This window comes from Ciconia boyciana, chromosome 2 (assembly GCF_034638445.1).
Source record: "Ciconia boyciana chromosome 2, ASM3463844v1, whole genome shotgun sequence".
Classification (NCBI taxonomy): Eukaryota; Metazoa; Chordata; class Aves; order Ciconiiformes; family Ciconiidae; genus Ciconia; species Ciconia boyciana.
The window spans coordinates 19,973,012-19,999,447 of NC_132935.1; the positions used below are offsets into that span (position 1 = coordinate 19,973,012).

Below are 26,436 nucleotides of genomic sequence, written 5' to 3' on the forward strand. Positions count from 1 at the left end.
TCCACAAAATTTTTTATTAAAATAACACCAAGTTTAAGAAATCAATGCAGTGCAAAGAAACTTCAACTCATCATACAAAAAAAATAATGATTTTCCATCCTTAAGTATGGAAACCGCATTCCAATCCTGACATGATTGACATAATACAGAAACAGAAACAGTGTATCCCAGATGAACGTCAAAGTTAAAGACTGGCATGCTGGGCAAGGAAGGTTCTTATTCTTTGCAAGAGTTCTTTCTTTACGCTGTCTGGTACCAAGGCTGAAACACAAACAAGAAAGCAAGAAGTAAAAAAGACAAAATGGAAAATATGCTAACACCAACCTTTTACAAGGTTGCAAAACTACTATTCTACTACTTCTATTCTTTGTTTGTTCTTGCAATTCTGTTAATAACTAAACTATCTGAAGCTACTTGATTTCCATATAGCATATCCATGTTTCTCCCATTTAAAATAGGCTAAAATTGAAGTCTATTGGGAACACTGTTGTTATTGGTAGTTTTTTGCCTAGCCATAATCAAGAAAATTGGAAAGTTTGAGGGAAAGGATTATTCAACAGTAAACAGGATATAATAATCAAAACCTAGTTTGATTATTCTACTTTTTTTCTTCACAAATTTAAGATCAAAAAAAAAAAAAAAATCTCAGCCATGACCTCAGAGTTAGGGTCTTCAGCACATTATTTTGAAGGCCTATTTTTATTTAAGACTTAATTAAGTTTCTCCCACTAACACCAAAGCCTATTAGAGAGTCCAAGAAGAACTATATAAAGAGAACTGCAGTATTTCCTTAAAATATTCCATTTTTCTGTATCTGTATGCTATGACCTTTCTCTTTACCACTTCCCATTACACTAGTACTGTTAGTTCAGATTTTCCATCTTAAAAATAACTGGAATTCTAAAACATCTCTGCCTCATACCCCAAGTTTTCCTGGGACCATTAAGTCAATTATAAAGATGAATACAGATTCATGACTAAATAATGTAACCCGCAAAAGTGGTCTACACACACAGCTCATTACAGATTTTGAACGGCTGTTACACAATACAAATTCACGTTTTATTTGTAGTTAATATCAAGCTATTAACATTTCTCCTTGAAGCTATTAACATTTTTCCTTGAATCCAACACAGGCAAGTTCATAGTGCTGCTTTCAAAATATTAATGACGTACAAATAGATATGTTTATTGATGTACTACCATATCCATGTTTGCATTTCCTTACCTCTGCCTTTGGGAGTGATTTCTGCCACCAAATCATCAACAGTAACATGCTCTAATCCTTTTTCTTTAATGACATCTGGGGAAGACCAAGACAGATATTTTAAGTCTTTTAACCCATTCATTAGAAGAGAAAACCTTTGCCAATGATTAAGAGACAAAACCTGCATGCATAACTCATCAGAGAAGATGAAGTAGCTTGTGACCCAAATGTAGGTTATTAAACTCAGTACCTACACTGCATTGTACAGTGGATTTAGCCTCTCATTCATACCATAGGTTTAAGGATGGGAACTTGTCACTACTGATGCATCTTGATCAGCTCATATTTTAAAATCAAATGTTACGAAGTTTAAGCTTATCTGAGCATTACCAGATGTGCATATTACTGGAGTGTTGCAGCAGTTCACAAGCGGGTCCGCTTATCTCTTCAAACGCATTATTTCCATAATAGTGAGAAAGAGATGCAATTGGAAAAAGACTTTGGAACATACAACAAGAGACAGCACAGAGGCAGTAAATACTTACTACTCTTCCTAACTGGTTTAAACAACATCTCTCTATATATTTCAGCGAAGTAAAAAAGCTTTTCTATCTGAAAGAAAGGTATACATCTACAGCAAAATAAAAGTTATTAAGATATACTGTATGATTAATACATACCAGTATTTAAACAAATTGTCTACTTATAGTGCCTTGAATACTACTGAAAAATGCTGAAGTCAATGCTGAGAAGAAACCTTAACTCAGTAGCATAAACCTAAAATATTTTGTCTAAACATGAATGTTTTTAACTATATGCCAGCACATAGGATTGATTGTCCCCAGGACACTGAATATGTTTTCTGAACTGACATCACATGGACTATCTATAAACTGTTTTTCTTGGCTGAATTCCCTGTAGAAAATAATTCTGGATTGCTCAATTATTGGCCCTAATCCACAATGGCAAGAGGCTTTAGAACAAGCTATTGAAAAAAAACCCCACACCCTAACAAAACAACAACAAAAAAACCAACAGAAAAAACCCCAAACCCTCAAAATCCTTCTCTGTCCTTTCTAGTGGAGGTTATTAGGCCCTTAACAGGGACAACTGAACTTGTATTTGCATTCTCAGCAGCTGCAATTACAGTTCAAAATACTAATGTAAACAAAAAAATTTTACATAACTTTACTATAGCAGTTTATAAAGTGTATAGTGAAGAAGGCAGATAAACATCCCTTTCGCTATCTGTACTATTGAAATGGGTAATCTCTGGCAGTGGCATCAGGCAGACAACTGCAAGCATTAATCATTTCAGCCTTCTCTGCAAATCCACCTATGAAAACAATTTAACACACTCAGCCCTGCAAAAAGAAAAACTTCGTAATGGAATGTTGAGTTGCTGGGCACAACAGACCAAATCAGAATTAAAGTGAAAGCTCAAGGGATTTGTTGTTTGCTTTAAGGAAATTTCATCATGCGATAATATTCCTGGATGCTTAAATACTATTTATAACAGTTTCATACAATTTACAAGTCAGTAAATTGTAGTAATACTAAACTCAAAACTAAAGATTTGGGTATTTAGAGGCTCATCTGCTTGTTTTCTCTCATCTGAGTAGATGATCTTATTTTCAAGAATTGTATTCAGAAAGAGTACAAATGCACTTCTTCCTCTCCCATATGCAAACAAAGTCCTCTGAAGTTTCTAAGTTGCGTACCACTGCATTTGCTCCATTTTCCTTTATCTTGGTTTTTATTCTCCAGTGGCAAGGAAGTGATCTCTCTCAAAACAAAAAGCTGTATCACCATGAATATTTAGGGAACCATTTCCAATACTTTCCTCAGAAGCTTAATAAGTTTCAGATCAGAGAAGAAGTTTCAAGATTTTTTGTTTTTGCCAAGATGTTTTCTTGCATGCAAAACCAACTGCCAGGGATACTTTCCTCCTGCCCAAGTCTCATTTAACTTGACTGTTAGGCAGTAAAGCTTTCATCTGGGACTTTTATTTGGCCAGAACCTCAATTAATTACAACGAATATTAGTTACTTGACCACCATTACCTTTGCAGTGTGCCTTCAACTGATCCTTCCAGCCGCATTCAATTAATTTGGCTCTCAGCAACTCTTTAAGGCTGTTAAGACAATATACGAACTTGTTAGGAACAGCAAACATTCCTGACAGCTTAAATATGCTTCAGTGTGAAAGTTAAGCTTACAATTACTACTCATAGCAGAACTCCCAGACCAGGAGCAGAAATGGCTGAACAGCAGGTGAATCCTAACCCAAATGAGTACCAATTTCAGTTTACCATGTTGGACTATGAGGAGTCGGCGGCTCAGGAGCTAACTCACAGTATTTCTTCAGGCAGTGTTGATACTGCAGCCACAGAAAAGAGGCAGAAGCCCTTGAATCACTTGACCTGCCCGAGTCTACTCTGCTAGCAAATGTATGCTAACTTTCAAAGTTAGAATATTTCACCTGAAACCAGGCCTTCAGAATAAAGCAAGCCTTCCCCCCTCCTTTCTCAAAGGAGAATTCTGTACTACTGTCTTCAACTGCAGGCTCCTCTCCCCAGTTACACTTTACCTCATGTTGGGTGAAGATGAAGGGACCATGTACCTTATCTTCCTAAGCGTGGTTAGCAATTATAAGCATAAGCAACAAGGATTCAGGCATTAAACAAAGAAGACACAACAATCTGCCACAATGATACATCTACTCCATATATCAAAAGAGAATATTGAAAGCTAGCTAAAAAAGTGAAAATTAGTACTGAAAAACAGAAGGGAAAATGAAAGTAAGATGTGATAAAATAAGCTTTAATATCTTCATCCTTTATTCCATCAGCTAGCAAGCCTACTTATTTTGTACCATCCTAAATAACTCTAGCAAAATTCTGTTTTTATGAATGAAAGGACTGCAGCAAGAGGCTGAATTGTGTAGGTCTAATCCTTTATACTCAGTGAATTGTGTAAAGGGCAGATGAACTGATGACAAAAAGTAGAGTAACAATACAGCTAAAATTCACTGATTCTGGGTATTTCTTACTTCAAGAAATTTGAGTGCTCTGTCTCTGATCATAGTACAGCTCTGATAAAGCCTGTTTATAACACAGCTTTTGACATCCAGTCAAAACTCTTCTTACTCTTAAATTAGAGTAAAATAGGTCCCAATACCATTTCAAGAAATGGCTTGCTCTGCTGTAGCTCTGCGCCATCTCCAAGGGGATGGTCACAACCAGGAAAGAAGTAGAGCACAGGCACCACGTCAGTATACAGAAGGTTACCCAAGGTACAGGGCTATGCAAAGACCTAGGAAGAAGACTCCTCACACAGGCCTTGAAAAATGAAGGAAATAGAGCTTTTGGTGCATGGTGTTACAAATATAGTGAAATGATGAGGAGAGAAATGTCGTAAGCACGTTAGTGATATGTAAATACAATGCAAATAGAACAGACTCAAGAGACAACGAAAGGCCAAAAACTATCTGCCACACTACACTGCACGATTTAGTTGTCTGCCTTTATTGGGATCTCTACAATGACTTGCACAAGTGCTGTTTTATGTGCTCCACTGTATACTTCTTTCCCTAACAAGAGAAGAGATAGGAACACAAGAAAAACTTAAAAGCAAAAAGGAAAGTTTTGTCTTGTTCTCTTTATCGGGAAATAACAAGATTTAACTGCAACAAATTGCATTTAATGGTGATTTTTATATGAACGAAGAGCTTTCCAACGCAATACACCACAATAAGAAAAAGCTTCAGAAAAAGCTTCATAAGCCAACCACCCCATCCTTCATTTTCCCAGCTTCTCTTTTCAAGTATAAAACTAAAATAAAACAGTTCACAAGGCAAAAATTAAGGTTTTTTTGTATAGCTTTATATAATGCATAAAACTTTCACATGCAGGCATTTGAAGAATTTAGAGTTAAGTTTACTTAATCTTTACTTCTAGGCATAGTTCACATTTGATAATATTTAAAGCCTCTTACTGGCATGGAGGAGGAAGCCTACTTACCGTTCTCGCTCTCCTGTTTCTATTAGCTTTTGGTTAATGGTTGCTCTCATCTGGGCATCTTTATTCATTTTGGAACTCTAGGTTTTTCACAAACCTACACAGAGCAGAAGAGAGTTTTGACAAATACTGGCGTCACTGATACAACAAAAAGAAGTCACCTGCACAGAATGACACGCAGTGCCATGCCCATTTACACATCCCCGCAGCTGACGGCCGGAACACCAGTCCGTGACCAGCTCTGGTGACAAGCGCGCGCGCACCCAGCAGCATCGGACCGGCATTCACCCGCCTGCCCCACCGCCGGGGGGACCGGTAGGTCACCGGGCCGCTCGCGCGGGCGCGGCCCACCCTCGCCGGGCCCGGCCTCCCCGCGGCCCGGCCTCCCCGCGGCCCGGCCCTCCCGCCTGGCGCCTCACCCGCCCGGCCCACCCCGCGGCTCCCCCGCCGCGGCCGGAGCGAGGAAGCGGGCGCGGGGAAAGGCGCCGGCAGGCCCAGGCCCGGCGCGCTGCCGCCTCACCCCGCCGCGGCGCCGCCAGTCCCCGGCGGCAGGAGGCGGAGCCGCCCCCGGACGCACAACCCGCCCTCCCCGCGCGCGGCCGCCGCCGGGAAACGCGGGCTGGGGAGGTGCCGCCCGCTCGGCGACTACAGCTCCCGGCGTGCCGCGGGGCACCGGCCGCGCCCGGCTGGACTACCGCTCCCAGCAGGCCCCGCCGCGGTCGGGCGCCAGCGCGGCCCTTCCCGTGGTGCCCTGCGGCGGCTCCCGCGCGTCTCCTGAGGGGCCGCCGAGTTGCCGCCGGTTCCCGAAGTCCTCCCCGGAGCCGCGGCATGGCGGGCGCCGCCCACTGCTCCCTGCAGGCCAAGCGCCTGCTCTTGGACCCCAAGTTTGAGGGCTACAAGCTGTCCCTGGAGCCGCTGGCCTGCTACCAGCTGGGGCTCGACGCGGGTGAGGAGCGGGGGGGTGTCCGGCGGCGTGCGCGGCGCGGGGGGGTGCGCCCTGCGGGCCCCCCCTTCGCCCTGCGGGCCCCCCCCTTCGCCCTGCGGGCCCCCTGGGCAGCGGGGGAGAGTACCGGATCCGTCCGCGTTTCCCTCCGTCCTCTTGCGGTGCTCCACGGCCCGGCCCGGCCCGGCCCGGCCCGGCCCGGCCTGGCCCAGCGGCCCTCGGTGCAGGCGTGCTCTGAGGTGGGAAAAGCTCGGCCCGCCTTAGCGGGAGGCCTGCGCCCCTGTCCTCTGTCGGGAACGGCGGGCGCTTAAGAGGCTCAGCGTTTCGTCTCGATTTTTCTCGTTATAATTGGATGCAAAGTTGTCATTGGTCCCCCCCTCCTCAGCGTCATGAGGCTTCACGGTGGACCAGGATCTCTGACTGTTGTCAAATCATTGTCATGCAGCTGTCTGCCCTGAGAGTTTGAACTTAGTTTTTAAATGGCTAGGAAAATCTGTGTGCTAAATCTGGTTGTGCACACATGGTAAGGCCGGGTGACTGGCTGAGGTAGTTCAAAGTGGTGGTGTATGAAATGAATACATGTGGTTTAGAGAACTATATATGAAATGAGTAGTTTCTACAAACTTTAGTGAATTAACCACTTTTCCTTCTTACTCTGCCTACAGTTCAGATGTGGATCTTCAGGCTATTCACTCCATGCTCTGCTTTTTCTGTTAAGCATTATTAGCATTTGAGGTACTGGTCCATTAATGGATGATTTCACTGAGTTCTCAATTCACTGAGAAGAACATTAACACAGAGTCGTGTTGGGTGTGTGCCTACAACCTTAGCCATCCCCCCTGAAATCTCTCAGCATTCTATCTTTATTGATTTGTGAAATTTAGGTCTTTTGTAAGATGGACAAATTAGTTTCCTTTTTTTATAAAACTAAGACAGTAATATGCAATTTGGGTGGACTGATCTCTGCCTCTATATATTTACTGAACAATATACATGTCTACAGAGTTATCTGTTATGTGTTTCTTTAGTTTTGTGTTGAATACATTGTATTAACAGTGGAACAGAAAGGTATGTTTGCCATGGTGAATTGTCAGCAATAAGATGGAAGATTTATGTGAATTGTGTATGGAAAGATGAGTGAATGAGTTACATGATACTGTATATGTGTCTGTGATAGAACTGGAAAATTTAACGAGCGTAACATTTTTGTTTACGTAGTTTGACATTTTTACTGCGAGATTGTCGCCTTTTAAAAGAAAGTCCAAATGTAAGTGAGTGTATGCCTGTTAGGAGCGTACTACAGCCGTGTCAAAGATGGCAACAGTTAGCACAGCAAAGGTACAGTCTCTTAGTTTGTCTTTTATGTGATGTTCTGCTTATGGTCAAACAAGCTATGTGGTTCTCGGATGGTCAATTGTGCACCTATTCTAAAGAGATGAGGATTACAGATTTTAATTAAAATTTTTGAATGATGGGGTTGCTAATGGAGACATGGATCCAGTTAGTTCTTGTCCATTCAGATATTTTACATAATAGTTACAGTAACTTGTGTGATAGAAGATGGGTATGTGTGCCTGTGCTCTTTTCTTTCTCCACTTCCCACAGCACAAAGACCCTGACTCATTTCGGTCCAATTTATTTGGCTGTCCTACTAAATCATTAATACCAAGTCACTTACTCTGTTCTCTCTGTGTGTGTGTGTATATATATATATTCATATATATATAGATAATCAGTCCATTGGAGAGTGGAAAGTCTTTTTTTGTTGTTGTTTTTTAAAATTAGTAACCTGAAATATAAACCAAACCAGGCCCTATATCTGTCTTCTAGATGTTTTGTTTGTCCCTATTTCAGCCTGCTCTTAGGCCATACAGCTGGCTCACTGTTGTGGTTTAGCCCCAGCCGGTAGCTAAGCCCCACACAGCCGCTTGCTCACTCCCCTCCGGTGGGATGGGGGAGAGAATCAGAAGGGTAAAAGTGAGAAAACTCGTGGGTTTGAGATAAAGACAGTTTAATAGGGAAAGCAAAAGCCGTGCACGCTAGCAAAGAAAACAAGGAATTCATTCACTACTTCCCATTAGCAGGCAGGTGGTCAGCCAACTCCAGGAAAGCAGGGCTCCATCACGCCTAATGGTCACTTGGGAAGGCAAATGCCATCAATCCAAACATCCCCCCATTCCTTCTTCTTGGCCCAGCTTTACATCATGACATCTTCCCCCAGCATGACATCATATGGTATGGAATATCCCTTTGGTCAGTTGGGGCCAGCTGTCCCAGCTGTGTCCCCTCCCAGCTTCTTGTGCACCCCCAGCCTACTCTCTGTTGGGGAGGTGTGAGAAGCAGAAAAGGCCTTGACTCTGTGTAAGCACTGCTCAGCAGTAACTAGACATCCCTGTGTTATCAACACTGTTTCCATCACAAATCCAAAACATAGCCCCATACTAGCTGCTGTGAAGAAAATTAACTTTATCCCAGCCAAAACCAGCATGCTTACTTTCCTTGCTGGTTTTCTTCTGCTTACTTCAAGGCAGTTTCCTCACAGTACAGAGATGTTCTGTACCTGAACTTTGTGTTTCCTGGTGTCAGTGGTCTACATATGCATTAGACTGAGGGAATCCTTCCGTAAGTTGACTTTTATGTTGCGCAGAAATAATGGGTTGAGTTGTAAAGACTATGGATGGTGTGTAGGCTGTGGCTTTTTCAAATTACTGCATGGGAGAAGAAATTAATACTGTGTGAGAAGGCCAAGGACTTCTGGTTTCCAGCACATTTGTGAGCAGATTAGAATTCTCAGGAACGTGATGAAGAACTTGGTAGTTTGTGGATTATTAAATTAATATTTGTCAGTGAGCAAAGAGTTTGATTTTATTTCCTCAAACTGGGAGTGAATAAAGTACAATAGCTGAAAATAAAGTCAAATGTTTAGGAATTCTGTCAGCATGACTAACTTGTGATTTTATTCACAACTGTGTGCAAAAATGTGCTAGTAGAATCTGGAAAATGAATGTCCAAAGGCTATTGAATTTTTTGTTTGTTTTCTGGGAAGCTATTTCAGGAGTACTTGTCAAATGACCTGGGATTTGGAGTTCTGCCTGTGTGGCAGCCCAAATTTCACGGCAGTAAGATGAACATGTAGGGTTTACAGTACTTCGAATACGTGACAATGAATAGAAATAGGTCCTTATTCTTAAGTAGAACTGAGTTACCTCAGCTGTAGTTGAAGTATTTATACAGTGTTATTACAAACTTGTTTATTAAGTATTAGAGTATTAACCTTTTTTATCAATATTTTCATCTATGTTTTTATATTTATCAATTTTTATGAATTTCACTGCTAACTATAAAATAAAATGACCAAAAAAAATTGACACATGGAATTGATGCAGGCTTCTACTACTGGAGCAGGTGGATGGCAGCACGTGGTATTGCAGGGTCGCTTGTGGTGGTTGTAATGCTCGTGGACTACAATGAGCTTCATTTTCTGACCATCATGTAAAAGTTAATATTTGGTTCTGATTTGCCTTTAATTGTCAAACTGTTGTTGCCAGGAATTTGCTGTGGTCAGATGTGCAGCTGAAGCAGAAAGAAATTTAAAACAGTTATTTATTTGTTTATTTTATTAGACCTGTGGTAGAGGGGAATTTTCTAGTGAATTTCTTAAATATATGGTCACAGTGAAGAAGAATGGTGAAATTCTGATATCTTATGTTCCCTTTTAAATTCTCTGATTTGCATGTTCTTTTATTTCTTCCTTACTCCTACCCATTCTGTCCTAGTTAATCTAAACTTTCACAGTCATTTCTTTTTTCTCATCTCTCATCCTGGTAACATGTTTTGACTAGTTATGAGTCCCACACTATTATGCCTTTAATTCCCAACTCTTCATCCTAAATTTTGTCTATTTTTCCCCTTATTTTCCTTAGTTTATTTCCATAACATTTTCAAATGCTTCCTTTGCATTGAGCTTTGTAATGCCTTTCTTTTAGATCACTGAACCTTTGGAAGACAGGAAAGAGCATCTCGTTTACTATCACCTCTTCTGCCCTGTCCTGATCTGATCTCAGCAAAGCCCAAAGCATTAATTGTGGGGCAAATCCTTGTCTCCAACAAGGCACATGTCTAAGGTTCACGACATTTTTAAAGGAATGAGAACCTTGCTCTTGACTTCCACTGGTCAGATGTAACTTGATTCCTTCTTTTTTTTTTTAGAGGCCTGGAATTTGTTCAAATGTGGGTATCCCTCATGCCTTTCCTCTCTGTCTTATCTATTTGGCAGAACCATTACACATACGACGTAGTGTATGCTTTTAGATATAATAACATCTGAAAGGCATAGTAAACATTCACTCCAACATGGAGCTCCTCTTGCAAGCCAGGAGAATATGCAGAGAATGCATTCTTTTGATCACCTGCATTTATGGTTTTTCATCACTTTTCTTGAAAAATGTTAATAAATGACTGCCCTATTTGTAGCCTGTTAAGACTAGAAGGTCTGTACTTCAGTGAAAAATAGTTGCACATTCACTGTACTTCAGTGAAAAGTTGCCCATTAGTAATGCTGCATGGAAAACAAGCATTTGTGTCTTTTCATGGAGCCAAAGGCACTGATAGGTTTCAAACATTTATAGAGATTTCTGTTTGCATTTTCCATTTCCATTTGAAAAATTAAAGATAGAAAAGAGTCTTTAAAGTAATGTATGGGAAATATTAAGAAACTGTGAACCATGGCTTTTTCAGACGTTTACAGCTGTTCTTCATAAACTAGGTTTAGGTCTCAGGCACATGCATATCTGTTCTTGAGTTGTACTTTAGTTTCTTGAGAAGGAAACATAACGTAGAGGCGAGTTCTGCCTTTTAACTTCTTAAAGAAAATGGTTCTTGCATCTGGCACAAGTCAGCTTATAAATCAAGGCATTGCTATAGTGATACTTTCACAAATGCCTTGTCAGTTTTTGGATCTTGTTCAATTTAGTGCGTGATAGATCCCACTTACTTTTCACACCTGTGTAAGTAATTTGATCAGGCAAAAATACTTCATTACATGGTATCTGTCAGCCTGTGCTTGTTTTCAGCAAGCTGTGTGTTTATTAAACAGTAAATTTTTGTGTTTGGTCTATTAACATATTTAATGCAGGAGAATAAACAAGCCTTATACTTTTACTCAACAACAACAATGAGATGATGCTGCCATTAACAGTAAAAACATATTTGTTACTATTAAAAGAAAAAGAATTAATGCAGGGTTGGAAGGATCTTTGGATGCTGATACTAGAAAATAAATTAATGTAATCTCTTCCACTGGTAGATAAGTATATATGAAATACTAAATTGCTCCCACTGGGTGGCATTGCAAAACAAAGTATGACATACAAGCATATAACATTCAATGCCCTGAAATAATATGTTGATATAATTATTTTACATATTTTCTGGTATTGTAAAGTTGTTTTGATGTATTGAGTAAAACATCTAAGGGGGTGGTGGGTGGGCAGTAGTTTCTCACCCTTTTTTCCCTACTTTTTTTTCCCCAGTTCTGCTTTATAGTGTTTGATGGCAGATGTAAGAGTTCACTATTCATTTAAAGTATAAGTCCCTTGATAGTGCTCTTTATTCAGAGGAGATTTTTTTTCTTGCAGAGTGCAGAGTAATAATTATAATAAGATCCAGTTAGGTTAGGGACATCTTACTCCTTCTGTTGATTCTTATGAGTTGCTTTGTATTTAGTGCTTTTGCTTTTAAGTAAAGGTGGTGTGAGTACAAATCTTTGCTTAATTATCTTTGAAATGTTTTGAGTCAAATTCTTTTTTAAAGCATGGAGCTGGAGATATACAGTTCTAGAAAAGTGGCATAACTTTCTTTGTACTAGTCTGAAATATCACACCTAACTAGGGTTGTTGGGAAATAATATTGAAAGCTGAGATTTAATTTATACATTCTGTGTATTTGCTCTCTCTTCTGGTGTGACAGAGTATGAATCAATGTTCCTGGGTTTTAGTAGTGCAGATTTATTTATCAGACACTTGAAGGAGACCATGTATCATTCTGTTGAATATATCTGTCATTAACTGCTGCTTGTTAATTGAAGCTAGTGAATTAGTCTGTGAGTCTTAAATAAAAAAAAAAACAAACACAAAAAATCCCAAAACACAAAAACCCAACCCGCCCCCCAAAACTCCACAACAAAAAATCAGAAAAAAATCCTGACCAAACTACCAAACAAAAAAACCCCAAAACTATGTTACTGAATAAGGTGATGATCTGATTGAAGTATGTCTTATTTTCCCTTTATATTAACTTCTCTTTTTCAGCATGTACTTCTTTAAAAGTCTTCATTTCTCCTCTCTTTTGTCCTTCATTTTTTTGCACTCAGCTCTGTTGGTTTTCTCCTCATTTTTCCAAGGGCCATTAAGAAAACTGGAACCTGGAAGGCTGTAGAAAGGAAGGAATGAACTTCATCCTAGTGTAAAATCTCCTATAAACTATCTGAGCACATGGTATGTGATAGCGGATGGCATTTGTGCACAGATTTCACTTGATCACAGAATGGGTTTCAATTAATCAAGTATGGAATAGTTTCTCTAATTAATACTTCTTGGCAGAGAGCTATATATACAGGATACATTCTGCAAGCAGTTGATAACCTTATTTGAAGTGTTTCATGACAGTACAGTACACATTTGTTTGATTTCCTGGTTTAAAATCACCAACTAATTGTATAGTTTCTGACTTCTGTTTATGAAGAATTAATTGCATATTGCAATTATGCAAGGGATTTGAATCTCCTATTCCTGACCCCTTATTATTCAGGACTCATCAGGACTACAGGCTGAAAAACTCCATGACAGAGAATTTATTCATGTTCTTCCAGCTTTTATAAAGCTTATCACCTTACAGTTAGCTAATCAATAGTATATTGTTCCAATAATTTTCTTGAAAGGTTATACGTTTGCTTTAGGAAGCATCTAGTTTGGACTATTTTCACTATTTGTGTGTGTTTTAGTTACTATTCTGACAGTAGCAACACGTCTAGGGGGTCATGGTGGAGAAGTGGAGAAAGGAAGCTTTACAAAATAAGACAATTTTAGGTTTTCTGTGCTGAAAAAGCTTTACATGCTACCACGTGTATTCTAATCTCAGATCAGTTAATGTAGCTATACAGGAAGTAGATGACGTACTTAGTTTCACTGAAAATAATTATCCTAGATTATATTTGGTTTGTCTTTAATTGTTTACAGAATATTCGCATCATCTCTTGTCGTGTTGGGAAAAATATCTCTGTGATAAAGCTTGATTGTAGAAACAGCTTTAAAACACGTTTTCACAACACATCCTTCTAATATATTTTACAGTGTAATTTACTGTAAAATATTCTAATTAGTTAAAGTAGAAATTGGAATGGGTAACAGTCTTTCCCATTATGACAGGTGTATTTTCTTCTCACTCCTTTGTTGATATTCTAGCTTTTTTTGAAGGGCCATGGCTTGGAGAACAGTAATTTATTAATTGCAGAGGTACGGAAATCCCTCCTGTGTGGTGAATATGAATAATGATTTGAGCTGAGTGGAATTAATGCTGTTGGTTTGCAAATATCAACAGTGATTAGGAGACTAATTGCTAATTATACTGTCGTTTTGCAAGCATTTTGTATAGTATGACTGGATTTTTAAATTAATCAGACAGTATAATCTTCCATAGTTTCCTATGGCCACTTTTATGTTAATAGCCAGTATCTCTAATGGGGTCAGTTCTGAGCCATCTGGTGACCGTCTGATTGACGGTATTGTGATAGCTATGCAGTGGCACTGACTGCACTGTCAAATGAACTCCTGTTTGCAGTAATTGGTGTTCTGACAGAGTAGAATAAACTACTGCTTCTTCAGTAAGTTTTAAGTAGATGCTAAAGAAGACTGCAAGAAATCTAAGATAAGGACTGTTGCATAGAGTTGTGAATGGTCCCTGTTATGGGGATGGATGGAAATGAAATACTGGAAATAGCTTTGCTCTGGTTTTGAGCGGGAAAGAGAAGAAGGTGGAAGCTGAAAAGTAGGAACTAAAATAACTGTTGCTATGAGAAGGATTAGCCTTGAGGTGCTTTCCCCGTACTCTGGGTTTGAAGGCTAATCATCACAGGCTGACAGAGTTTACTTATAACTTTCTAAAGGATTTTGCTTGTTGTGTGAAGTTCGAGATAAACTTCCTGCAGAGAGGCTAAGGATCCTGGGATGACTCTACTGGAGAGTAGTTCCAGTCTGTCTGAGACTATTTGCAGAAGGATGGACTAGACCTCTGCTAATGTCTTTGCTAAAACTTGAGGATTTTCTGTATTTTGAGATGTTGGGAGTACAACTGTTCGATCTCTGTATAGATATGGACAAGGAAGAAAGAGCTGCAGCTAGTTTAAATAAAAACTTGGTTAGTCTTAGTAATCACAACTGGGGTTACCTTTCTGGTAGCTGAGGAGACGTTTTCTATTTGGAAAAATCTTGCCTAAGTGGATTACTGTAAGTAGCATGCTTCTTGCCTTGAAGAAGATACCATTATAGTGAACAGCCATTCTTTGCAGCCTCTTTCAGTTAGAAAAAGCTTAGTCTGAAATTTTGATGGTATCTTGGACATTTCTCAAAATTTCAACTTCAGTGGGAGTGCTAGGAACATAATTTTTTTAGTAATGGCCATGTACTAATTCTGCTTTGTACTGTTTTAATCTTTTGCCCTGCAAGTGTTGATAGCTTGGTTCAGAATTTAAGACTATGAAATCCATATAGTTAGGCAGGATATTTCTTTTGGCTGTTGTTTTCTTGGAGTTACTGCAGAGCAGAATTATTTTCCCTTACTGTAGTACACATATCAGGAATGATTCGTGCTCTTCCCAAGCAGACTTAAAAGTAGGTTTTACTTAGTTGTTGCATGTGTGTTTCATCTTGTGAGGGTTATTGACAAATTGGATCTCAACACATGTTGGGAAGAGACAGTATAGGCCCCTGTAAGTGGTGATAGTTATTACATGATCACTGTGAATGACTGCAGTGGCCTTCAGTGTGGATGACCTGCTTTCCAAGTTTATGGTGAAATTTTAAACTATGTATACATAATGTATTTTTCTTCAAATAAACCAGACCTATGGACTAAGGATGGAACAATTATTTTTAAATTTTTAGTTTGAACTTTAAATTATTAAATTATAAATAAATAAATAAACAAATGTTAAAATAGTCTTTTTTTTTTTTCTTCCTCCCAGCTGTAGCAGAAGTGAAACTTCGTGATGATCAATATACCCTTGACCACATGCGTGCTTTTGGCATGTATAATTATCTTCACCTTGATTCCTGGTACCAGGATAATGTCTACTATGTTGATCAGCTTGGAAGGGTTATGAATCTGTCAGTGACGCTGGTAAGAATAAACTTTTTTAAAAAATTACTGAATTTGAAAAAGTAGGGGGTAGAAAATATGGTAAGGAGGTTTAAAATGCAAAAAGTGGGGGAAGCTATTGCCAGGAAGACAGGTAGATTCACAAAAATGCAGTTCGACGGGAAGGATGAAAGGATTTTAAGTGAGGCTTCTGACATCTTTTCATATAATAATACTGCATTAGTATTGCATCTGCTTCCATTCTGGGGAAGATAGACATATGGTGACAAGCTGAAGAAAAGACAGGACACTTCTTTTCTAGTTGCCGCTGTTTCTCCCATACGTTACTTGATGTTGGTCTGTTTGCTAATTTGAAAATCCAGTAATTGTAGATATAAGGAGAAAAAGAAGCTGTACGCATTAGAATTAGAAATGAAAGCCTTTATATACTAATAGGTTAATCTGGGCATCACTCATTGGAGGCAAAAAGATGGTGGTGGTCCTGCACAAGCTTGAAATTGAGTGTAAGCAAGCTAGACCAAGTCTGAAAAACATTACAATTCTCTGCTTTTATACTGATGTTCTTAAGTAGTCAAACTTTCTGTTTCTTTTGCGGCATTTTAATGCATGGATGCACTAGTTTCCATTACAAAGTCATTCATCATTCTGGAGGGGAAAGGACATGGCTCTATGGACACCGTGTTTCTGCTACATGCAATTGTAGTGCTTGGTCATTAAGGAATAGAAGACTGTGTTACTGGTGGTGATTTTGCAGCTATCACAATGTCTTCTTAGCTTTGAATTTATAATTTAGAGTAAGAGTGTATCTCTGACAATTTTTACTGGTATGAGGTTGAGCAATAAATATATGCTTACAGTTTTTCACCATGAAGTAGGACTTTTTGTTTTCATTACTTTGATTAACTCAATCCTTTTGACTCATCAAGGGTAGCTGCTTAAATGTTCATCTATGCAGAAGGAAAAAAAGTCCAAAATTGTATCCAGTTGTTAGCTAATTTAAATAGCAATGCTTCATTCATAACCAGTTATTTGGTTAACATTTTATGTTGAGAAAGGTAATGACATGTAGATATTCCATTCTCGTAATAAGATTTACTCTGGCAGTAAATGATTCAGGGCTGCTGTTTGATTTTTACATAAAACAATGTTAATTTTGTATAACAAGTCAGTTGAATTCTGCTATGAGATTAATATAATTCTAGAAAATACGAAATGCATCACATATTAATACTTGCCTCCTTTCTGTAGCTGTTCCTGTTTCATTCATATATTTTGGTGTGGCAGCTTCTTCCAGTTACTGTAGTCTGACTTTTGGAATCATGTTGGTTGACATAAGACTAATTAGACTGTGCAAGTGTTAAAGAGAAGGAATCTTTAAATGAGTTGAGTGGAGGAGAAAGTCTTTAACCTTTTGTTAATCAAATGATTCGGAGTGACTGTATGCTGCTGATATGTTTAAAGTTTATGGATTCTCTTCATACTGTTCTCTCTAGACTCCACAGAATATTTTGCTCTGCAGTCTACAGAGAACTGGCCTAAACTTATTTCATTGCTATAACTGACTACATGCAATTTTCAGGTTTGGAAAGGAAAATATCCATTGTCATGCTATAAAGGAATTTGACTTGTAACCCTGTGGGACAAAAGGAAACACAGGGCGATGTGTGATTTTTGAGATAGCATAACTTACTCTGTGCAAGGTTTTGGGAGTAGAAATTACTAGGCCAGGGCTAAGGCTAGAGAAATCCTGAAATGGTAGCTCTAGGTTTTCCAGGAAATCCAGGTTTCCAGAGGATGTTGAGCTGAGAACTGGAGCTACAAAATAGTTCCTTTACTTTTCATAGAACATACAGGGAGTTGGAGCCTTTGTCAGACTCTTGCTGAGACAGAATAATCTTCTGGGACTTCTTCCAAATCTTTTGAGATCATCTGGATTCCCAGTAGGAAAGTCTAAAAGGAAGAAGCTTGTCAGGGAAAGCCTTCTGTGAACGGTGGCTTGTCACAATCTCATTTTTTGTGTTTTTTTTTTTTTTTCCTTGTGGTTGGTTAACCTTGGCTGGCTGTCAGACACCCACGCAGGCACACTCTCACTCCCCCTCCTCAACAGGACAGGGAGAAAATAAGACAGAAAAGCTCGTGGGTTGAGATAAAAACAGGAAGATCACTTACCAATTACTGTCACAGGCAAAACAGGCTCAACTTGGAGGAAATTAATTTAATTTATTGCCAATTAAGAATAGAGTAAGATGATGGGAAACAAAGTCACACAAAGCTCCTGCCAGGAGCTTGCTCTGGCGTGGGCTTTCCATGGGCTGCAGTGTGTATATCTGCCCAACTGTGGTCCTCCATGGGCTGCAGCTGGACAACCTGCATCCCCGTGGTCTTCTCCAAGGGCTGCAGGCGAACCTCTGCTCCGCACACCATCGTGGCTGGCACTCAGCTGTGCCCTGTGGTGACTCCATCGGAGCCAGGTGGAAGCAGCTGTGTGCAGCATAGGGCAGCCCTGGCCTCTCCTCACAGAGGCCACCCTGCACCTCCCCACTGCCGGCACAGCACAGATGCCCAATACATTCCTTTATTAGGAGGGCACTAAAGTGTGTAAATTTCTTTCTTAGTAGATAAACTAGATAAAGGATTTTACAACAGGCAGTAATTTGCATTTTTATATGCAGTAAACTGAAATAATAAATATTCTTCCCTAGGACTGGTGGGTCCACTGGAATCTTCAAGAAAATGGCACTTGGTTAATATCTTGTCACGAGTTTTAGTTCCATGGACTGTGAAATAAATAGCTGCCATCTTGTGTCGTAATACACAATACAGTGCTGTTTTGCGAAGGAAACATGTTTGCATATGTATAAAAAGGGATGTGTATTCAGAAACATCAACAAGGTGTCTCATTACAGATGTGCCTGGCCGTATATTAGTCAAATGTATATTACAAATAATATTGTTTTCAGCCAAGTATAGCTTACAAGTTAGCAATGGCCACAGTTAAAATTAATGTCAGTCGTCTTTAAAACAGAAGATGAAACAGACTAACGTGCTCATCCTAAATCCAAAGTGAAAGAACACATAAGCTTTTTAACACATAATTATTTCTAGTTCTGCTTCCTATTTCTGTTGCAACTTTGATTCTAGTATGGTGGTGTGTTAGTTATCCATAAATCACAAATTATCCCTGCAACTTAGGTGTTTAAAAAGATGTCATCTGTGAAGGCAAAAAGTATAGACAATACCTTGCCACTTGCTCAAAATCAAATGCAATTGAAAAAGAAAAGTGATCAACTTGAGCGGTTTTTCTAAGTTGATGGATGGGTATTCAAGTGATCTTTTTATACCAGGTTGAGCAAGTTGTTACCCTAACTTGACTGGAAATACTGTATAAAAGCTTTAACATTCTTCTATTACAGCTATCGATTTCTTTCATTCAATAAGCCAGCATCGATACTTTGTTTTAAAGACCCAATGGGTAATGTAGTGACAGGATTACTGAGTTGGGTTTTTTGGGGTTGTGGGATTTTTTGCATCTAACTTGACTTTTTTAATTGCTTGACATCTGTGATACCAGAATATAGCTGGAAAACAATTCAGTTTTCTCCTCCAGCAGTTAAATACTTGGACTTGATTTCTCAAACTTCAGCTCTTCTTGCAAAGACAACTTTGTTTCTTTTTATATTCAAATAATGGAATTGAGAAATTGTGGCAACTGTAACTCTTCTCACACTTAATTAAAATCCTTAATGGAATCTATAGTTTCATCTTTCTGAATTCCGGTAAGAATTAGCTGTGGAATGCTGTTTCCCTAACTTCCAGTTAACTTAAATTCAGAACAACTGTTAGTGGCACCAGAAACAATGTGAGAATTCTGTTTGAAACAAGTCAGAATGAGGAAGCAGATAAAGTGAAGAACAACAAAAGACTTCCGTATTAGGGTTTTAAATACTTGGCTCTTCGTTATTCAGAATGCTGGGTGTGGACATTTTTGCTCAGTTAGACAGTCATGTCTAATGCCTAGATATTTAGATTTTTCATAAAAATAAAGTTTTGTATTTGTTATGGCTACTTTGTGGAAATTGCCATATAACTTATAGCTTTTATTTTTTCCTTTCTTCTTTTGGTATGTTTTTTCTTTTCTCATTCCCTGTCTTTTCCTTAGAAAATTCATTCTTATTTTAAATCTCTTATGAAGTATTGCTTGTTTTTACAGTATGACAAACAGCTTGTGACTTTGGAACAATACTATTTCTTAATACAACATAAAAAATTTAAATCTTACAGGCATGCCAAAGAACCTAAGTAAAATTTCACTACTTAACTATGTAAGTTAAGACACACTTACTTAAATGGAACCTGGAGCAGGGGAGTCGGGAACAGACGGAGTTTTTAATCTTGTATTTTGTATTTTACCTCTTGTACCTGCACACTGGCTCCTTATCCTGAGCAACTAGAGTATACCCTGGCTTGGTCTGCCCAACTTCTCCTGTGGAGGAACAGTTTGCTCAGGATTTCTCTGCAAATTTGAAACCTGGGCTGCTTAAGAGGCTCAAAATCAGGGTTAGTACCATAGGCGGGTGAGGCAAATGAGCTGCTGAAAGGAAAAGGTAGTTGTAACAGTGAAGGCACCCAGATGAAATCTGGAATAGATGAACAGAATGACAGGGGCCAAAAGGAAGCAGAATACGTTGTCAAGAAGTATAGAAGTGGGCAGAGCTAGAATTAAGGCTAGTGGAAGAGATTAGAGAGAGATTTGGGAGTGAAAAATAGTTAAACAGAGGAAGAATCTTTGAAGGGAGATGAAGAACTAGGTCTGACGAGAAGTTCCATCTAGTTTTTTCTTAAAGAAATTGTGTTGCTGTCATTTAAACCTAATTACAGCAAGTAAATCTGACTTCTGTTAAAATGACTATAGTTATTTTAGCCAGTTCTTACTAGTATGAAACATGACTATAGTATCTCAGCATCCCCGCATACTTCTGAAGTGGGGAGTTACTATTAAGCCCTGTTAACCAGCTGGTGAACGGAGAAACAGTCAAAAAGCAAATCTGACACAGAAGGGTTTTGAGGACAGGTTTTGTTTCAGCTTCAAGTAAGTCCATCCTTTTGATTGTCAGACTGAGATTAGACATTTATTAGAACAGTCTCTAAAGTTAAATTAGTGAACAGAAAGGTTGTCAGTAAGAGCATTTCCTTTCTTGCCTGTTGAGAGGGAGGCTTTGTAATGTGTAATGAAGATTATTTTTCACTTTTTTCAGGAGATGTATTGAGTCCTGACATTCCTGCTCAGTGCTGATAAATGTAATATGGGTTTTAGAAGATTAAATGGTTGATAGTTGATAATTTTTTTTTTTAAATTGCATCCAAAACTATTTGAAGCTTACTGTTAAGATTGACTTGAAGGCTGACAAAAGGGTGGTCTTCTGTAATGTTACATAGTATAGCCCTGTAAATCACTATTAACAGGGCTGATGTTTTATCTTTCCATGATAGGATGCATGGGATTTTGATATCCCCCACCCCCCCGGCACAGTAGTCATGCAACTTGCTAGTTACAATGAAACACTGATTGTAGAAAGTACTGCCTTTCAGTGAAACCTTAAAATTAAGTAAAAGATGAGGAAGCCAAAATTCTAGTGTCTAGAATCTTGTATCTAGTGTTTGTGGGATTTTTGTTTGTTTTGTTTGGGTTGTGGATTTGTTTGGTTGGTGGGTTTTTTGGTTTTTTGTTTGCTTGCTTGTTTTTAATTCTTTCATTCTCCCCTCCTGAATATGTTATAAATTAATGAAATAGTTCAAGGGGCATAGTGATGCAATTGAATCTACAGAGTGACCCTGAATGCTTCCAATAATTAAAAATCAAATTTGCATCTCTTCCATTGCAGATTTCATAATAGCCCTTGTGCCTTTTTGTAGCACACAGTAATCTGTAATACGACTTCAAGTAGGCCCAAAAGGCAGGCAGGCTATCTGTTTGTCATCTGTTCTTTTTTGCTGTTGCTTATTAAAATGGTACTTACCCAAATCCAATTTATCTTGCTTACCTTCGAACATGTTTTAAATGCACATCTGATTTTAATAACATCTGGAAAATATGAAGGATTTGAAATCCCCTCAAATACAGGATTCTCAACAAAGCAAGCCATGGCATGCTTTGCATGCACACATGTGCTCTTTCTGTGTTGCATACACGTACACAAGTGCAAAAAAACTCTTTTAAACCTGGTACTTTGCATGTATATTTTTGACTGCCTTATTTCATAGATCAGAATGTGGGAACTTCTTTTACTAGAAGTAGATATGTATATAAATGATTCCCCCCCCGCAAGCTATCCATTGCTTGAGTGAAGATAGAGGGACAGGAGATGCTTAGAAAATATAATAATTTGTAATATAATAATTTGTGGCTGAAATTCCAGAGCCTGTAATGAGACACTGTTTTAATCTGATACTTTTTCACTGCTGTTTCTTAATCTTATGTCCACCCTTACTGTAGTAAGAGAGTGCATTTTGTGTGGCACAGAATAGATAAATACTTGTTTCCCCCCCAGGTTTTCAATACAAAAATATGCTTCGGTTTGTTTGTGCTTCCTTTTACATACTTGTAAATATCTTCAAAACTGTTCCTGTAATGTTTTTCTTTCAAATTCTGTTTTTCTATTTTTAAAAATGTATTTCTACTTAAATATATTTTCATTTTAGTGAGACTAATGCTGATTTTTGGTAACAAGGGAAGAATTTCTGTATTGTTAAGTGGAGTTTTCTGATTTGTGGAGCTTCTAAAATAATTGTAGATCAACTGACTGGAAATGAGCCAGTAAAATAAAACTGAAAATAGTTTAATTGGCTCTATGACCATTAGTTATGCTCTCAACATAGTCTATTTGTTGTTGGATTAAGAAGATAGATTGGGTTTAAAAAGGGAAATGTTGATCTGTAAAGGCCACTCAGGCACCTTTTTTTCAGAGATGATTGTTTATTTGTTCAAATATATGTAGGTACACTAGCCTGCAAAATATCTATGAAACCTGTTGTATTTAGTTTTGTTTTATTTATGATATATATAAAACTGTCTGAGAGATGAGGGGAAAGGACCATAACTTCATGAGAAATGTTTATTTAAGATACAAAACAGAAACAACAGGAATTGGTTTTGTTTGTTATTACTGGAAGACCTTTTTGGAGACTTCATCAGATCCTGAAGTCTATGAATCATTATAAGGGGCAAAGTGGTGAATATTTATTTATTTATTTATTTTAAATTATATTATTAGTGTCCACCATTTGTTTTAGAATCATAGAACAGCCCAGGTTGGAAGTGACCTCAAAAGATTGTATGGTCCAACCTTCCATGGGAAAAGGAGCCTAGATGTGATTACCTATCACCCTGTCCAGTTGCGTCTTGAAAACCTCTGGTAATGGGGACTCTACTGTGTCCCTGGGGAGGTTGTTCCAGTCATTGATTGTTCTCACTGTAAAAAAATTCTCTTACGTCAAGATGAAACCTCTCCTGGTGCAATTTCTACCCATTGCCCCTTCTCTGTTTGACTTCTTGTGAAGAGAGAGCCTCTGTCCTCTTTTGTATCTGTCCTTTTAAGTACTGGAATACTGTGGTGAGGTCCCCCCTGAATATTCTCCAGGGAGACAAGACCTAGCTCCTTCAGTCTTCCCCCATAGGGCAGGTTCTCTAGCCCTTTAATTGTCTTCATGGCCTTCCAATTAAGTTTGATGGACTGAAGTTTGGTAGACTTGGCACTGCTAGGTTAGCAGTTGGACTTGGTGATCTTAAAGGTCTTTTTCCAACCTGAACGATTCTATGATTTTGTGATTGCTTTGGACCCTTTCCAGTCTGACCATGTCTTTTTTCAGTTGTGGGGATCAGAACTGGACACAGTAGTCCAGGTGCAACCTGACAAGCAATGAGTAGACTGGGATGATCACGTTCTGCTAGTAATGCCCCTGCAGATGAAGCCCAGGATCTAATTTGCCTTTTGCTGCAGCGGCACACTGCTGACTCATGTTCAGCTTGTTGCCTGCCAGGACCCCCAGGTCCCTTTCAGCAAAGCTGCTCCCTAGCCACAGAGATCTTAGCCAGTACTGGGCTCTTCGATTATTCCGTCCCAGGTGCAGGACTTTGCACTTGTCTTTGTTTAACTTCACAATGTTCTTGCTACCCCACTCTTCCAGGCTGTCTGGGTCTCTGTGCGGGATGGCTCTCCCTTGTCACATGTCTACCTCATCACCTAGTTTAGTGTCATCAGCAAATGTGGTGAGGGTGCTTTCAGTCCCATCATCCAGGTAATTTATGAAGATGTTGAACAGTGTTGGACCTGGTATCAATCCCTGGGGAACCTTACTTGTGACAGACTGCCAGCCCATTTTATTTAGCAACTACTTAATTCAGTTGAAAAACTTCAAGAAATTAAGTTCTCTTTCAGTTATCTGAAAGATTATAGAGATGTGACTGCGATGTTGCTGAATCTCCAGTCTGCATCTTCTGTAAGAAAGTGTTGTTTGTGCTATTAATGCTGCAGCCTCATCTGCTTAGTAAGTAGCTGATCAAGCTGTATTGCTGATAAAACATGTCCTGACCATTTTTTAAACTGTGATGCCAAGTTCTTTTCAAATCATAAAGATTTGGTCAGGTTTTTTTTCTAACAATCCTCTTGGATATTCAGAGATTACCTCAACTCACAAAAGGGAGGTAAATCGTAGTCATAAGCAGGCAGCAGTGTTTCTGGCATTCTGCAAGCCAAATAATGAGCAGAGAGTTACAAAGCATTATTCAGCAAAGAAAGGGCTGTATGTAAGAGTGAAGGCACAAGATAAAGAATAATCCCTAAAAGATATCCTGGAAGACATGCCTTTGTACTTAATGACAACAGCTGGAAATCCAATTTACAGCAGGAAAGCAGTTTCTTCTGTTAGAATTAGCAGGAAATGAAGAAGGCAACACTGAACTAAAGCAGGAGTTCTGAGAACAATTACTAGAAATATAGATGAAATTGGTAATCTAACATTCATTTTGCAATATTACTCAGACTGATTCGTGTAAAGTTTATACAGCAGGAAATACTGAATTTTTTCCTTTTTGTTTTGTGTTTTTTTTTGGTAAAATTTAGTGATACGTATAATTTTAAAAAAATACATATATCTTTATTATTCACTGGAGAATTGTATCATCTGTGCACTTTGTTCACTATAGCGTCTCTGTTTATTCATGCTGAGAAACGATCTATGCTTGTAGTTTGGCTTAAAAACGAAAAATAAGATTGCAGTATGCCACTGATTTCAGTATGCTAAATAAATTTATCCTGATGTGTAGTATATTCATAATGTGATGGAAAAGTTATTTGCAAATGTGATAAGAATTAGTACAGCTTTGCTTTGCTAGCTAATCACAATTGTTACTTCTCTAACTTACTGAATAAAATAACCACTCTAGGAAAGCTGAGAAATGATGTACCAGCTTGAACATACCAGTTGTGTCAGAGAATAGGCTAAAATTCTTTTTAATTTAAGATTGAGTTTTTATGAACTAGTTTGAGTACAATCCTGTGGCTTTAATTTCTTTTAAAGTCTCCATGTTTTTACTGGGACTAGAATTATTTGAGGTAAGTGATTAATTATATGGGAATGCTAGGGGAAAATACGTGAAAAGCCTTTTTTTAATGCAAAATGTAATTAGTGCTGTAAAATGGAAGGAAAAAAATTGAGTGCTAAAATATCACTTATAGAACACTCATGTTTTCAGTAAATAGGAACCAACTCGATGAAATTCCAGCACCTTTTCCACGTGTGTGGAATGATGCTTGCTACCCACTTTTTTCCAAATATGCTCAACTTCACAAAGAAACTGGTGAATTGCTGCTGAGATTTGTTATTCTTAATTTGTCTGTAATACTTACTGAAATTGATAAATACTTCATAAAGTCTTAGTGCATGACTGTTTGCTTTAGGACACTGCTCTACAAAAACCAAGAGAAGTTTTCAGGCTACCTACAGACTTGACAGCTTATGATAATCGCCTTTGTGCCTCAATACACTTCTCATCTTCCACATGGGTTACCCTTTCTGATGGTACAGGAAGACTGTATTTAATTAAATCAGGCAAGCGTGGAAACAGTGGATCTGAAAAGTGGGAGGTAAGTCATGCAATAACATATTTAAGAATTGTACATCTACCAAATAATTCTTACTCTTGCCTTTCTTATGAGAATTGCACATATGTAATGTTGTGAGGGATTAAGCTTTAAATCGTAACTGTATCACTAATACAGGATTGTGTTCAAGTATAAAAATAATTGATTTTTATACTAATGACTATATTAATGATTTCTTTATGCACAAAATATCTAAAATTCAAGTGTTTGAAAGGGAGCAGCTCCCTTTTGACTGAAGAAGACTCTAAGTACAAGTGTTTCTAAATAGGTGGCTAAGTGGTTGTCTAGCAGAACTTTTTCTGGAAAACATTTCCCCTTTCCCTTCCCTATTCATATGTGTCTGTCTAGGATTTTTTTCCCCCCTGTCTTTTATTTTTTGCTATTTCAGCAAAAAGGCCAGCGCCTGTGGAATAATATATGTTTTTTTTAAAAAAAATCAGAAATTATTGTCAACCAAGCTAAAAGCTACTTTAATTTTTAAGTTAGGAGATTTCTGGTTTCTGTGATGTTTGTGCAGATGTAATTGTGCTTGAAATACTCACCATTTAATTTGCCCCATCTTAAAAATGCATCCACAGAGACTAGAATAAAACTTAAACAAAACTGCTGATTAAAAAGCTTTGATAAGTAACCCTGAGGGTTACCCTGCAGAGCAGGTACAATGTGAGCAATATTATTTCCACCTCTCTGGTAGGGAAAATCTTCATACTGTGCACTTAGCTCTGGAAAATGATTA

General features: G+C 38.5%; 2 protein-coding genes across 5 annotated transcripts in view; one reads left to right on the forward strand and one right to left on the reverse strand.

Annotated features, from left to right (window-relative positions):
• Nucleotides 1-6,481, reverse strand: ENY2 (ENY2 transcription and export complex 2 subunit). 4 transcript variants are annotated; one of them, XM_072852028.1, is made up of 5 exons: nucleotides 6,296-6,481; nucleotides 5,229-5,322; nucleotides 3,271-3,341; nucleotides 1,229-1,303; nucleotides 1-261 (listed from the first exon to the last, which is right to left on the reverse strand). In XM_072852028.1, the coding sequence occupies exons 2-5, from the start codon at nucleotides 5,294-5,296 to the stop codon at nucleotides 185-187; spliced, it is 291 nt and encodes a 96-aa protein (XP_072708129.1). In that variant the 5' UTR covers nucleotides 5,297-5,322; nucleotides 6,296-6,481; the 3' UTR covers nucleotides 1-184. The 4 variants fall into 4 exon arrangements, with proteins under 4 accessions (XP_072708129.1, XP_072708128.1, XP_072708127.1 ...); XM_072852027.1 differs by lacking the exon at nucleotides 6,296-6,481 and adding an exon at nucleotides 5,746-5,890; XM_072852026.1 differs by lacking the exon at nucleotides 6,296-6,481 and adding an exon at nucleotides 5,645-5,796.
• NUDCD1 (NudC domain containing 1) overlaps nucleotides 5,952-26,436 on the forward strand; it is a 52,778-nt gene continuing 32,293 nt past the window's right edge. Inside the window, exons 1-3 of the mRNA XM_072852025.1 lie at nucleotides 5,952-6,171; nucleotides 15,407-15,561; nucleotides 25,497-25,682. Coding sequence (XP_072708126.1) covers nucleotides 6,054-6,171; nucleotides 15,407-15,561; nucleotides 25,497-25,682 — 459 coding nt within the window. The 5' untranslated portion in view covers nucleotides 5,952-6,053. The remainder of the gene's footprint in view (nucleotides 6,172-15,406; nucleotides 15,562-25,496; nucleotides 25,683-26,436) is intronic.